This window comes from Jaculus jaculus, chromosome 4, assembly GCF_020740685.1.
Source record: "Jaculus jaculus isolate mJacJac1 chromosome 4, mJacJac1.mat.Y.cur, whole genome shotgun sequence".
NCBI classification, from domain to species: domain Eukaryota; kingdom Metazoa; phylum Chordata; class Mammalia; order Rodentia; family Dipodidae; genus Jaculus; species Jaculus jaculus.
The window spans coordinates 126,388,659-126,403,582 of record NC_059105.1 but is presented as its reverse complement, the minus strand read 5'-3'; the positions used below and the strand labels follow the sequence as shown (position 1 = coordinate 126,403,582).

Here is a 14,924-nt window from a genome sequence, read left to right as displayed (position 1 = left end):
AGGCTCAGAAAGCGAAGTGCCACATGTTCCCTCTCATATGTTGATGCTAGTTACAAATGTTTGGACTTGTATGTGAGCTGGAATAAAACTTGGTAGCAGAGGCCAGTAAGCCAGGAAGGGGCTATAGGGGAGAGAGGAGGGACTGGACTTAAGGGGATGGTGCTGTATATATGTAAGTAGATTAACAGATTCCTAGGGGTGGAATGGTCTAAGGTCAGGGGAAGAAATCAAGTAAAGAAAGGAGGTATAGTTAATCAAAATCTAACAGAGTATGAATAAGCCATATAACCTACTTTTTTGGACAGGATTTTGGTCAGGGAGGTCCCTGATACCCCCCCCCCCAAAAAAAAACACTATAGCCCATTGCCAAGGCTCTTGGTTTCTCACCAGGAATAGATGGTAAGACCCCATTGCTGAAGACTCCAAATGCTTGGGCTGTGAGGTCACTGAGAAATCTTGCTGGAACAGAGCTAAAAAACTTCCTCCCTGTAGACCAGCTGACAGAAATATAGAAAAGCTATGCTGCATGCAGCTCTATGGGAGAGAGAAAAATCATCAGTGGAGATAAACAATGGACACTGCAAACCTTAATTTTGGCCAGAGAGGCCTACTGCTCTCTAATTGGACTGAAGGTCCACTCCATGGGAGGGAATACATGCCTGATTCTGAAAACCTATGATGGGGGAAAATGACCATCATCTGTCTAAGCAACTCGTGGTCTAAGCTACTCAACAGCAATCAACCTGATGTGATGCTCACACAAGTGCAATAGTGGCACAAAGCCATGGTGGGCTACCAACTCTCTTGATTTGGCTAATGGATCTGCTCAATGGAACAGAACCCATACCTGGAACAGGGAAACAAGTCATAACCATATCCAAAACTGAGCCCATTCTCCATTATCAAGCTCCCATCAATACTTGGTTACAAGAGGGCTTATACCTATTAAATTCTCTCTAAAATAACAATGGGTATCCATGTATCTTGCACTGACCTCACCCTCCCTCAGAGAATTTGCTTCTCTTTCTCAGATGGATGCAGAACCTGAGGAGAGAATCAGCTCATCACATGCCACCATGGCACCAGGTGAAGCCATAAAGTTAGTGGAGTAATGAGCAAGAGATGTTTTCTCAGTGAACATGGTACCATCACAAGGGTGAAGGAGGCAGAGACGAAGTACACTCAACTCCTACTAAATCAGATATCCAGAGACACAGAGACTCCCAGGACCTACTGTCACTGAAATAGACCTAAAATGAACTCAACATGGCTCAGGGAAATTCACAGAAGAGGGGGCAGAAATATTGTTAGAGCCATAAATTGGGTCATGCACTGAAACATTGCCTCTTCCCCATAATGAAAGGCCGCCCCCACAATTCAACACCCAGAAATGGCAGGGGTGTACAAGAGGGAGAAGATTAACAATGGTATCATCAGGGCTACACACACACTATATACATAACTAATAAATAAAAACACCAATCATAGCTAATTAATCGCTATGTGATTAATTAGCAGAAGTGATGCTGAAGCAAAGCTAACCTCAATTCTAAAATTACAAAATTGGCCTGGAGAGATGGCTTAGCGGTTAAGCGCTTGCCTGTGAAGCCTAAGGACCCTGGTTCAAGGCTTGGTAACCCCAGGTCCCACGTTAGCCAGATGCACAAGGGGGGCGCACGCATCTGGAGTTTGTTTGCAGTGGCTGGAAGCCCTGGCTTGCCCATTCTTTCTCTCTCCCTCTGTCTGTCTTTCTCTCTGTGTCTGTCACTCTCAAATAAATAAATAAATAAAAATATTAAAAAAAATAAAATTACAAAATTATGGGCCTTTCTCATAAAAATATAAAAATTTTTCACCTTCATTTATATAAATTTCATCACATTATATTAGATGAGAGAACCACATAGCACAATTGTGCATTTTAGTCTTTGTAAATTGCACCCCATGGGGTGCACAATTTTCCAGATCATATATTCTACTAGGTCCATTTCAATGGTGCCATGCTTACCCTCCATAAACAGAACATGACAGAACCCTCTTCTGGTGAGATCCACTGAGTTCTACATCCACTGGTACCTGTGGCCTTGTAAGCTCAATTTACCTCTCAGCAGTACCTCATGACAGATGTGGGTACATATTTACAAGACTGGCTAACACAGTGATGAAATTAATGATCCTGAGCTCACTGGGCTGCTGCTCCAGGTAAAAACCTAAATAAACATTTTGTCTTTAACTAAGGAATGAGGAACCAAAAGACAAAGAAAAAAGAAAGGAACAACAGGATAAAAGGAAGACTTTCAAATTCAATAAATACTGAAAAAAGTAATTTTATTCAATAAATAAAAATTTCTGTTTAAAATATCTTTAATGACTATTAATCTTGGATATTTTATAAGCAAGCTATAAGAGGTAGTATGTTTTTCATCTCTCTGATATAGAGCTAAGGTTCTAGAGGTGCAAAATTGTTCAACATTTCCCACACATATAGTTTTTCATTTCTCTATTCCTAGGAGTACATCTACAGAAAGTGAAAGGTTTAGCTGCTTGGAAAGGGAGTTTAAAATGGTGATGCAGGTTTAAGATGGTTCTTTAGAAAAATGATAAAGAATGCTGATGAAGTCAAAAGAAATGGGTTTCTAAAAACAGAATATAAGAATTCTAAAATTGTTTATTGTGGTGGTTACATAACTCTTGGAATATCTACTAAAAACCCATGAGCTGTACAGTTTTCCTGTTTATTTTTAGTGTTTGTATGTGTGCACATATATGTATATTCACATGTGAGTGGCTTCACATGTATGCCAGTACAAGCACACAGAGGCCAGAGAAGAACTTCAGGTGTCTTTCAAAAAGAATGCCATCTACCTTTTATTTCTTTTTATTTTTGAGACAGTAACGCTTGTTTTCCTGGAGCTTCCCAATTAGGCTAGACTGGCCAGCCAGTGAGCCAAGTGATCCAGCTGTCTCGGCCTCCTCAGTCCTGGGATTATAATATACATTATCACACCCAACATTACTTATATGGTTATGGCAATCAAACTCAAGTCCTCTTGAGAGGGAAGCACTTTACCAACTGAGTTATTCCAGCCCCTGCCTTATTATTTTATGTTATATTTTTAAACACAGGGTCTAGCTATGTGGTGCAGGCTAACCTTGAACGCCTAGTAATCCTGATTTCTGTAGCATCCAAGTGCTGGAATTACAGACATAAGTCACCATGCCCAGCTTGAACCATATATTTTACATGGCTGGATTTAATGAATAATGGATTATATATTTTTTAATTTTTTTTATTAATTAGTTTTGTATTCAGCAAATACAGTCAGTTTGGTACCATTATTAGACTCATCCGTGACCAACCCCCACCCCATTGGCCCCTTCTTGTTGAGGCATATGGGTCGTGCATTGTGGAGTTAGCCCACATTTATGTCATTTATGTAAGGTAAATGTCTCTGCATATAATGACCCAACATGTGGCTCTGACATTCTTTCTGCCCCCTCTTCCGCAAAATTTCCCTGAGCCATGTTGGGTTCATTTTTGGTCTGCTTCAGTGATGAGGTGTCGGGGGCCTCTGAGGCTCTGGCTCTTTGATTTGATAGGAGTTGATTTTTCTCTGTGTTGGTCTCCTTCACCCTTGTGCTGGTATCCGGTTTGCCAGGAAAACAGCACCCTTGATTGTTTAGCCAATTTTTCTTAGTTTCAGCTGGGGCCCTTTTGAGGTATATGGGGTGGCTCTCTCCTTAGGATCTACATCTATCTGAAAAAGAGAAGCAGATTCTCCAACGGAGAATAAGTTAGCACCAGGACAAATGAGATAACCCTTACATTTTTTATAGAGAATTTAATAGGTGTAGGCCCATGATTGATGGTAGCTTGATATTGGAGAGTGGGCTAATGTTTGGATATGGTTCTGACTTGATTCCCAGCTCCAGCTATGGATCTTGTACCACTAAGGGGATCAGTTAGCCAAATAAAGAGCAGTTGGTTCCCCACCATGGCTGTGTGCCACTATTGCACTTGTGTGGGCATCACAACAGGTTATTTGCTGCTAAGTAGGTTAGACCATGAGTTGCTTGGACAGATATTGGTCATTTTCCCCCAGTCGCCCATGTAGCACCTTCTGGCACTAGACGCGCTGACTGTCTGGGGACTGACTCTCTTCCAGGTCCTTACAGGGAACACCTGAACCACAAGACACTGGAGAGGCTAACCTTAATCTTCTACATCTTCCCTCCCTCTCTCTCCCTCTGCCCCCTCTCTCTCTTCTCTCTAACTCTAATATATTAGTTATCTTTTTCCTCATTTTCTTAGTGGGCACTGACCTGTAATTCCCAGTACCAGCATGGGTCAGTCATCCACAATGAGCTTTTTATCAGAGAGACCTACAAGGTTTCCTAAAAGACAGACAGATTTCTGTCAGAGTACTTGATGACCCACCAAAGGTTAGTGGTACGACCCTACTGCTGAACACACCATATGCAGTTGACACGTAAAATGGAATGGATTATATCTTAATAAAAATATTAAAGGAAGAAAGGAAGATGGAAGAAAGAAAGGATGGTAGGAAGGAGGGAGGGCAGGAAAGGAAAGGAATAGGAAAAGATGGGTGGAAAGAGGAAAATACAGAAAAAGCTAGCCAGTAGCCTAACAGTCCCACTACACAGTTGAAGTACATCCCAGAGAATTGTCCACTCACATCTTAAATCACAATGTAGTTATTCTAGGTAAGTGTATGGTCACAAAGTATAACAGTAATGGTCAGAATGACATAAAGGTAGTTCTAACTAATTAAGTCCATAAAGGAAATCCCCTACTGAAAGTCTTAGATATGGTTATGAGTATTGGGTTATAATTATAAATTTTACCAATATTATTTTAATTTTATATAATTACCCAATCTATAAAATGGTAATTACTGTATCAAAACTGACACAATAAGTTCAATATATATTTTTGTAAGGAGCCGTGCAGACGCCATTACAAGATGGCGCCGGTTTCTGGTTTCTTCTTGGTCACAGTTGAAGTAAATAAGCACAGTGCGCATGTTCACTTACGCAAGCGACCTGGTGTGGGCAGATGCTAATGAGGTATCCAGGGAGTAACCAATCACTGGCGGTCACATATCCTTTGGTAACCAATCATTAGTGGACATGCAGTCAAGAACCCTATATAACCTGTGGCCTTTCCTGGTTCGAGGTCTTCGCATCTAGCAGCTTGGCAGTCCCCAATACAGTGTGTACAGACGAATCCTGATTGTGGCGTCTTCCTTGCTGGTGAGGTGGGCGTGACAAGTGGTGCCGAAACCCGGGAACAAAAACATCTTGCACCAGCGAAGATCCCTGTTTTTAGGAGGATTCAGAACTGACACACCGGACGGACGGATCTGGACTTTTTTCTGAGAGGTATGCTGCCCTGGGGGGTTGATCCTATTGTTGTGATTTTCTTCTTGCCCTGTGTGCTCATTAAAGTGAAAGAGGGCCAGAGGACTTTAGCAGAACATCAGGACAGTATGTCAGAAACAGAAAAAAGGGAACAAAAAGGAAAACAGAATAAAAGGAAAGAACAAAATGTAATGAAGGTTAATGGTAAAAAGGAAACTAAGCTTAAAGATTTAGAAGGTAATAATTTATATCCTTTATTAAGTGAATTCAAACATTTACATGTGGCAAGCTCATCAAGTTCTGAGACTGCTTCTGTAAGATCTTTTAAATCCTCAGACAGCGAAGGGGAGTTGGACTTGTATGATGAAGCTGTGTTAGAGGAGGAAGCTGCCAAGTATCAGGCTGAGAGATATCGCCCTGACCCGCCTGTTGTGCCTTCTGCCCCATCCTTAACAAATAGGGAAGTGCTGAGATACATGGAGGGAACTTCTTTCTGTAAGCCAAAAGAAATAAGAAAAATTCAACAAATATTTCCAGTGTTTGACGATCCAGCTCAGAGCCGATATCATGAGCCCATAGGACATAAACAGTTAAAGGATCTTGCAGAGTCAGTTAGGACGTATGGGACCTATACAAAAAGGTCTGCCCTCATTGTCAGTTCTGCCAAAACATTGGGAACTTATTATAGTGGATATTAAAGACTGTTTTTTCTCCATCCCTTTGCATCAGAGTGATAGACAAAGATTTGCCTTTACTTTACCATCCGTCAATCATAAGGAACCTGATGCTAGATATCAGTGGAAGGTCCTGCCACAAGGCATGGCCAATAGCCCAACTATGTGTCAATTGTTTGTTTCTCATGCCATTAAGCCAATAAGACAACAATTTCCAAAAATAAAAATTTGCCATTACATGGATGATATTTTATTATGTGGGCAATCTGGAAAGGACCTAAAAGTAGCTTATTCGAGATTAAATGAATCTTTAAAATTAAAAGGTTTAATAATTGCTCCTGAAAAGGTACAAAAAGGAGTAATAGGTAGTTTCTTAGGTACAAAAATATATCCTGATAAAATTACCCCTCAAAAGGTCACAATCCATAGAGATCATTTAAAAACTTTAAATGATTTTCAAAAATTATTAGGAGACATTAATTGGCTTAGACCTTTTTTGAGGATTTCCACATCTGAGTTAAAACGTTTGTTTCAAATTTTAGAAGGAGAAGCTCATATTACTTCTCCTCGTAATCTTAACCCTGAATCTATTAAGGTATTAGAAAAAATAGAAAAGGCTATACAAAGTTCTCAGTTAATTAGAATAATGGAAGATCAACCTTTTTCGCTGTGTATAATACAATCATCCTTGTTACCCACTGCTGTTTTGTGGCAGGATGGACCTCTGTTATGGGTCCATTCTCATTCCTCTCCAGGAAAAGTTATTGGACATTATCCTACGTTAGTTGCAGAGCTTGCTTTAAAAGGACTTCAACTAGCCATCACACATTTTGCCAAATTTCCTGAAACAATCATTGTTCCCTATACTACATTTTAAGTTCAAACTCTCTGTGCCACTATTGATATGTGGGCCATTTTATGATGCACCTTTTCTGGAGAAATAGATAACCATTATCCTAAACATCCACTATTACAGTTTGCTCTCACTCAAGAAATAATTTTCCCTAGGATTACTAGTTCTCAACCTCTTTTAGGAGCTATAGACATTTATACTGATGGATCAAAGACAGGTCTGGGGAGCTATGTTATTGACCAAGTGCCAGTACAATTACAATTTAATTTAACTTCCCCGCAATTGGTGGAATGTGCAGTAGTTGCTTTGGTGTTGCGACAATTATCAAGACCTATTAATATTATCTCAGACTCCCATTATGTTGTAAATGCTGTTAAACAATTAGAAGTTGCTGGACCTATTAATGCTAAAAGTAAAGTAGCACATATCTTTCATGATATTCAAAATTCTATCAGAAATAGGTGTCATCCCTTTTTTATACAACATATTTGAGCTCACACTCTGTTGCCTGGCCCTATGGCTAGAGCTAATGATTTGGCTGATGACGCCACAAAACACCTTTTTTGGGTTGCAGACAGGTATGAAGGTGCTGTAGATTTTCATAAACTATATCATGTTCCTGCTCAAACCTTAAGATATAAATTTCAGCTAACTAGAGCTGAAGCTAGAAATATTGTACTCCAATGTTCTATTTGTGCAGAGTTCAGACATACTCCTTATCTGGGCGTTAATCCTCAAGGCTTGTGCCCCTTACATTTGTGGCAAATGGATGTAACTCTTATTCCTGCTTTTGGAAAAATAAAATATGTTCATGTCTCTGTGGATACTTACTCTGGTATTATACATGCCATGGCCCTTGCTGGGGAAAAGGTGTCCCATGTCATCACTCATTGCTTGGAGGCCTGGGCTGCTTGGGGAAAACCCTACAATCTTAAAACAGACAATGGTCCGGCCTATACTTCAAAGACTTTTCAGCAATTTTGTCAACGCTTAGGTGTAGAACACAAGACAGGACTACCTTATAACCCACAAGCACAAGGAATTGTGGAACGTGCTCATGGTACACTCAAGACATATTTATCTAAACAAAAAGGGGGAATAGGCCCCACGACGTTGGGACCTAAAGGAACTATTTCCCTAGCTCTTTTTACACTTAATTTTTTAAATTTGGACATGATGGGTAGGTCAGCAGCAGACAGGCATTGTCTTCCACCATCACCAGTTTCAGAAAAAATAAAATGGAAAGATGTTATATCTAATCAATGGAAGGGCCCGGATCCAGTTTTAATAAGATCCAGGGGAGCTGTTTGTGTTTTTCCACAGGATCAAGATAATCCCATTTGGGTTCCTGCCAGACTGACATGAGTGGTCAAAGAGAGTCCTGAAAAGGATGAAGATCGTGATTGCTGTGCTGATGATATTACCCCTGTTCAACCTGCCGGGGATATGGACAGAACCCCGTTGGGGAATACTCTCAGTATTCCCAAAACCTCTACCTGTAATGCATGACTTCTATTAATGCGCAATTAAGAGGAGGGTTAATGATTGTTAATCAAAGAATTGATTTAGTGCAAGAACAAGTTGATACTTTATGGCAATTGGCACAATTGGGATGTGAATGGAAAATGTCTGGATTGTGTATAACCTCTGTTCAATATCATAATTTCACTTATGCTGCAAATCTGTCACGCCAGCTATCACATTATTTGCTTACTAACTGGACTACTGAATTTGATCAATCTGTACGAGAACTTCGACTTGCTATTACCCATGTGAATTCAACACGAGTGGACTTGTCTTTGGCTACGGGATTATCGGACTGGATACAGAAAGCTACCCTCTATTTGAAGGAATGGGCTGGAATGGGTTCCATGATGCTGTTGATGATCGCTGCTACAGTCGGATGTCTTTGGTGTTTCTGTAAGATGCAAAGTCAAAGACTCAGAGACAATGCCATGTTAGTGCACTGGAAACAGGACATTCACCTAATGCTTGGTTGATAACTCTGAAACAATAATGAGCTGAGGCCGAGGATTGGTGTTTACCCTGGGCCTCTTTGGTAATTGCCTGATGTGCCTGTGCGTAATTTTACAATTGCTTGACCTGTACATTTCTCTCCTCTGTTAAGCTGTCTTGTGGCCTTTTCACCCTGAGAGCTTGTTCTCATTGCACCAGGTTAGGCATAAGACTTCTAGTTTTATTTCACACTCAGCCTTTGCACATCCCTGAGGAATAACTCATTGCACGGGATAAGGTGAGTTGTGAGTTTTCCAAGGCCTTATAACATTGATCGCCTGTTGCCAGAAGTGGGAAAGGCTAGATCGGTGATTTGGTCTCTTGGTGTCTAGATAATAAAAAAGGGGGAGATGTAAGGAGCCGTGCAGATGCCACACCATTACAAGATGGTGCCGGTTTCTGGTTTCTTCTTGGTCACAGTTGAAGTAAATAAGCACAGTGCGCATGTTCACTTATGCAAGCGACCTGGTGTGGGCAGATGCTAATGAGGTATCCAGGGAGTAACCAATCACTGGCGGTCACATATCCTTTGGTAACCAATCATTAGTGGACATGCAGTCAAGAACCCTATATAACCCGTGGCCTTTCCTGGTTCGAGGTCTTCGCATCTAGCAGCTTGGCAGTCTCCAATAAAGTGTGTACAGAAGAATCCTGATTGTGGCGTCTTCCTTGCTGGCGAGGTGGGCGTGACATATTTTCAGTGAAAGAAATAAAGATAAATTTATTGTATATTGTGTATACAGCCTGTTTTGTAGAGTTGTAGAGTTGATTGGATGTTATAGAGATATACAAAATGCAAAAGAAAAAATTTAGAATTTAGCCATTTAAGGAAAAATGGTGCTGATAATTAAATCTAGAAAATTTTACTGATTTTATTTTTTTCCTTTTTTTTTTTTTTTTTTTTTTTTTTGTTATTTGACATAGGTTCTCGCTCTGGCCCAGGCTGGCCCAGACTGACCTGGGATTCACTATGTAGTCTCAGGGCGGCCTCAAACTCATGGCGATCCTCCTACCTCTGCCTCCTAAGTGCTGGGATTAAAGGTGTGTGCCACCACACCTGGCTATCTGATTTAGTTTTTTAATTCAATTTTTATTTATTTGTGGTGAGGCATTGTGCTTGCATGTGTGCATGAACATGCCAGATACTTACATGAGTGTCTTGCAAAGTGAATCCAGGCCAGCAGGCTTTTCAAGTAAGTGCCTTTAACCACTGAGCCAGCACCTCAGGCCCTGATTTAAATTTTTAATAAAGAAGTAATTTATACAACCAAATGAGCATTGTCCTCTTGAAAGCATTCACTTCATTATGCTGTTCATGTTTATTTTAGTGATGCTTATCTTTGGTTTAAACCAGGTCTGTCTCTGAAGTAATTCATCTGGAATTTCCACAAAGTATATAAATTGTCTTTAAAAGCAATTTAAAAACATACTAAAAATAATTTTTAGTAAAGATAGCATCTTTGAAATAATTGTTGAACCTCTGTGATAGTTAAGGTGTTGTCAACTTGATCTGTTAGTAATCCACAGGCTGCTTCTAGGAAGGATCAACTAAAGGAGGAGGTCTTTCTCCCAGGGTGAGCCCTTCCCCCGTGGCCCTGCTCAGAGAGGGACTTGATATAAGGAAGCTCTGGGTAGAAGAGTTCCCTTTTTCCTTCCTTCCTTCCACTTGGCTGCCAGAGCTGCTCCCTACCTTCTAGCGTGGATTGAAGACCAGTGCGGACTAAAGACCAACATCAACTGAAGGCCCACGTGGATCGAAACCCAGCGGCTCCTCAGGAAGCCTCCAGGCTTTCCGGCACCATCTGCAGTGCCGGTCGGGACTGCTGAGGCATCTGGCCATGTGGACTGAGCAGCTACCAGGTTCGGTGATTCTCGGGCCTGCAACTGCTATTGGACTACTGTAAGCTAATCCAATAAATTCCCTTTATAAAATAATTCATTCTAGTAATTCTGTTCCTCTAGAGAACCCTGACTAATACAACCTCCTACTGTCATTATTTTAATAAACCTCATTTGCATGTCTAAATTCTAGTATATTGGTTAAATCTGTTTCTTCATTTCCCAGTCACATCTCAAATGGGAAACTTAGGATACATATGTTATCAATGGGTAGAAACTGTGGTTAATATGCCTTTGCACATGATGTTCCAAGTAAACAGATTTGGAAAGACATTAACACTCTATGGTTCAATTACTCATGATGGGTTCCCTAACAGCTGAAGTGTCTGTACATCCCTTTCCTTGACTAGGTCCAGAAACTCATTCTTCTATAAAAAGGAAGTGCTCTAGCCCAGGGCTCTCAGAAGTACTCCTCTCACATGACTGAACGGGAAAACCAGAAGACCTTGTGTTACAGAGTCTTTATAAGTCTTTTACATATGATACTAGATAATACAACTTAGTTCATATTTTGTACGGTCAGGAATCATTTTAAGTTTATGAAAACATTATGATCTGTAACTTAGATATACATAATCTCAAATAAACTTTTTAAAAGGTAAATATCAGCAAAGACATTTCCCCAGAGTCTGTACTGTAACACAAAAATCAGTATAAACTATGCCACTTACATTTTCTGCTTTTATTTTATTTTTAAAGTATAATGAGATATTAACAACACCTAAAATTCTTAAAGTTGAACAAGAAATGTATAGCAAATTCACTCTAAGTTTTTGTGGTTTGTCTCCAAATATTTTGCAATTTTTTATCCATCTCTAATTTGATGGAAATTTTCAACAAACAATTTAGCTTTATTAACCTCTGCATGCCTTGTGATTTATTTTTCATGATTTATTTTTCATGGAAAAATAACTCACTTGTAAATATAGCTCATCATCTATATACTATTTCATTAAATTGTAAAATTAACCTTTTAACAAGTACAAGAAACATTAAGCATGTTTGGAAATATAAAAGCTAACTTCTAGTAAGCAAATGACTCAACCAGTGGGACATATGCACAATCACCCTAGAGAATATCCTTCTAGCTGCAAGAATGAGTGCTATGAGAATCCATCAATGTGTTTTATAGATAAATTAGAACAGTAAAGTGGAAATCAGTTAAATGTTCATCCACTGAACTAGTAAGTATGTATTCCAAATGAGACCAAATGCGTTGGCATTTGATAATTTTAAATGTCAAGAGAAATCTTGCACACAGCTGATTCTATTCTTGAGTAGACACCTGTGAGTCCAAGCCTTCCTTAGACATTTATATGTGTCTCCTGTCTTATTCATGAGCTGGTGCTTATGATGGGTATGCCAGGAAATGAAGTCAGAAAAATTAAGAACCACAGAAAACATCAAGAGAATGAAACACTTAAATGTAGGTGTTTACATAGAATTTTATAGAGGTTTTTGAAGACCAGGAATATGATTTGAACCGGAGTGCATATGTGGCTGGCTACTGGGGGTGAGGGTTTTTGTGGCATGGAGAAGTCATTTAATAGCCAATCAAGAGACCTTTATATCCTTGACCACTAAATTTATGGAAAGTTTCATTATATTCTATTTTGGGTGATGAGGAAGCAGAAGACAAGAATACAGCAGTGGACACCAACTTTTACTGCTATACTGTAAGATAAAGCCGTTCTTTTAGCTTTGAGACAGTCCACTTGCAGCCCTCCTATCATTCAGCAAACTGACACTTCTGATATGTGATCTTCCGGAAGGTCACTTAGCTAGAGAGAAGAAATCATGAAGTTCAAGCTGACTTCTCAGAAGGGTCTGACCTGCCAAGCTGTCTGCAATAAAAGGAATTTTAAGTAAAAAAGCTTCTGAAGGAAACAAGCTCCCTCTTTGTGGTTTTCTGTTCCAGTTTATTCTTGAAAGTATAGCATTCTTTCTTCAGAAGCAATATTCTAATATGAATGTAAGCCATCTTCAGTTATAGGATAATACCTTATTAAAATGCTATAAATAATCCTCTTATTAATGCTAATATTTTCATGTTCTGTCCTGATGTTATTATACAAGTTTGCCATCAAAATATCCTATTTTCTGCACCTGGAAGAATCCTGGGTTAGCAGCCCTTTAAGAAAAGCATAGTGGGATTTAATATTAAATGGGAAACAATCAAAAGTTACAAAAGAGAATATTTGTTCTTATGCTGAAAAAGATGGTAATATGCAGGAAAGGATCTTTTAGGGTCACTGATATCTTTGAGTTCCTTACCTAGGTCTTGATTTCTGGCTACCATTCTGTTTCCATATACCCTTTCTCTCCTATGACCTTTCTTGAATTCTCCATCTGGCAAATTCCATTAGTCTTTATAATTAACCTCAGTTATAGGTAAAGAACTCATAGGTGAGAATGTGGAGCTTCTCTGTCTGGGAGACATCTCATAAACTAAAGATATGCACAGTAATCAACATCATCTGACAGATGAATTTAAGAAATTTGTCATGTCAGGGATATATTTATGTCTATCTTCCATTTTCTCCTGCCTCTAACTGTTTCTGAAACTCTTAGAAAGTGAGATTTTAATAATATAATAGCTTAACTACTACTTCAGAAAAATATCATATTAATAATCTATGAAAATAATTAGCTTAGACGCTTTAGCATTTCAGTGACATGAGACACAAAGGTGGGATCTGTCTAAAGGAAAGATAAGGGACATAGTAATTGCATGCAAAGAATGGACTGAGTTTCAATCCTAACTATAAAATAAGCACTACTACCTATTTTGGAGACAATTATTAAATTTTGAATATGGACCAGCTGATAGATTAAGAAATGAGTATATTAACATTTAGGTAATACTATTTAATAAAGCTGATTATTATTAGCTGATAAAAATCTAACTACAAATCAACATGCAGTATCTGACTTATGAATATAAGTACATAGAAATAGGTATGAAAAAGGAATAATAGGATGCTGATAATAGTTACCTGGATGTCAGGAAGGCAGTAGTTTCAATTTCTTGAATGTTCTTATTTTTATGCATAATTTTCTAAAATGGTTATCTCTTTTGCTATTTAATTGTTAAAACTTTATTGGAATTTAAAGATACTTAAAAACTATTCATTTTTTTATATGCTCAGTTTTACTCTAAAATTTCCCATTAGTTTCCAATTTAAAGTTTATTTTAAACTCTTCTTTCTCATAATAAGATATTTAGCATTGTATATACATTCATATTGTATATTTGTTTAAATTAATTTAGAGCATTTTGATTAAGGAAATTTTCATATTTCTAAAATTTATCCTTATTTTTTGTTGCTTATGTTTTGGTTTCTCAACCAGATTTTTTTTTTCACACAAGATGTTGTATCAGACAAGATGCCATATGACTCAAGTCTCAGCAGGAACAACTCAGGGTTTATAAAACAAAGTTAATAATATTTCTCCATAAGTTGACTTCCATATGACCTTTAAAATATGTATACTTTTTAATTTACCAATAATTAGGAAACCTAATTTTAAAAATAGGTAACTATGACTAACAAAAAGCATATTCAGAGATGTATATTCCAATGTTTGCCATGATTTTCATGTATAATTCATATAACTGCGCACTATATGTTGTAATCCTTGTATAACTAGCTATATATTGCAGTAAGGCTTTAGAGAGAACATATATATTTTTTTCATTTATTTATTTATTTAATGCTTTTTGAGGTAGGGTCTCGCTCTGGTCTAGGCTGACCTGGAACTAACTCTGTAGTCTAAGGGTGGCCTTGAACTCATGGCAATCCTCCTACCTCTGCCTCCTGAGTGCTGGGATTAAAGGTGTGCGCCACCACACCCGGATAACATCATTATATTTTGAGCATTTTGTTTTTATCTCATGTAGAAAAAAGCCTTTTCATTCTAGACATTTATACTTTTGGAAAGAAAGCACTTACCATTACTGGTTCTCAGTATATAACATCAATGTGCATGCAGCTTAAAAATGATTCACTGGGGTGGAGAAATGGCTTAGCAGTTAAGGTATTTGTCTGCAAAGCCAAAGGATCCTGGTCAACTCTTCAGGACCCATGTAAGCCAAATGC

The 14,924-nt window shown here is 38.5% G+C and overlaps 1 protein-coding gene across 12 annotated transcripts in view; it reads right to left on the bottom strand.

Annotated features, from left to right (window-relative positions):
* Positions 1–14,924, bottom strand: part of Ccdc85a (coiled-coil domain containing 85A) — a 261,994-nt gene that overhangs the window by 202,855 nt on the left and 44,215 nt on the right. Inside the window, exon 3 of one of the 12 annotated variants that reach the window (XM_045148132.1) lies at positions 5,720–5,875. The exons of the other annotated variants lie outside the window; for them this stretch is intronic. Coding sequence (XP_045004067.1) covers positions 5,832–5,875 — 44 coding nt within the window. The 3' untranslated portion in view covers positions 5,720–5,831. Of the gene's footprint in view, positions 1–5,719; positions 5,876–14,924 lie in introns of those variants that run through there. 12 annotated transcript variants of the gene reach the window in all.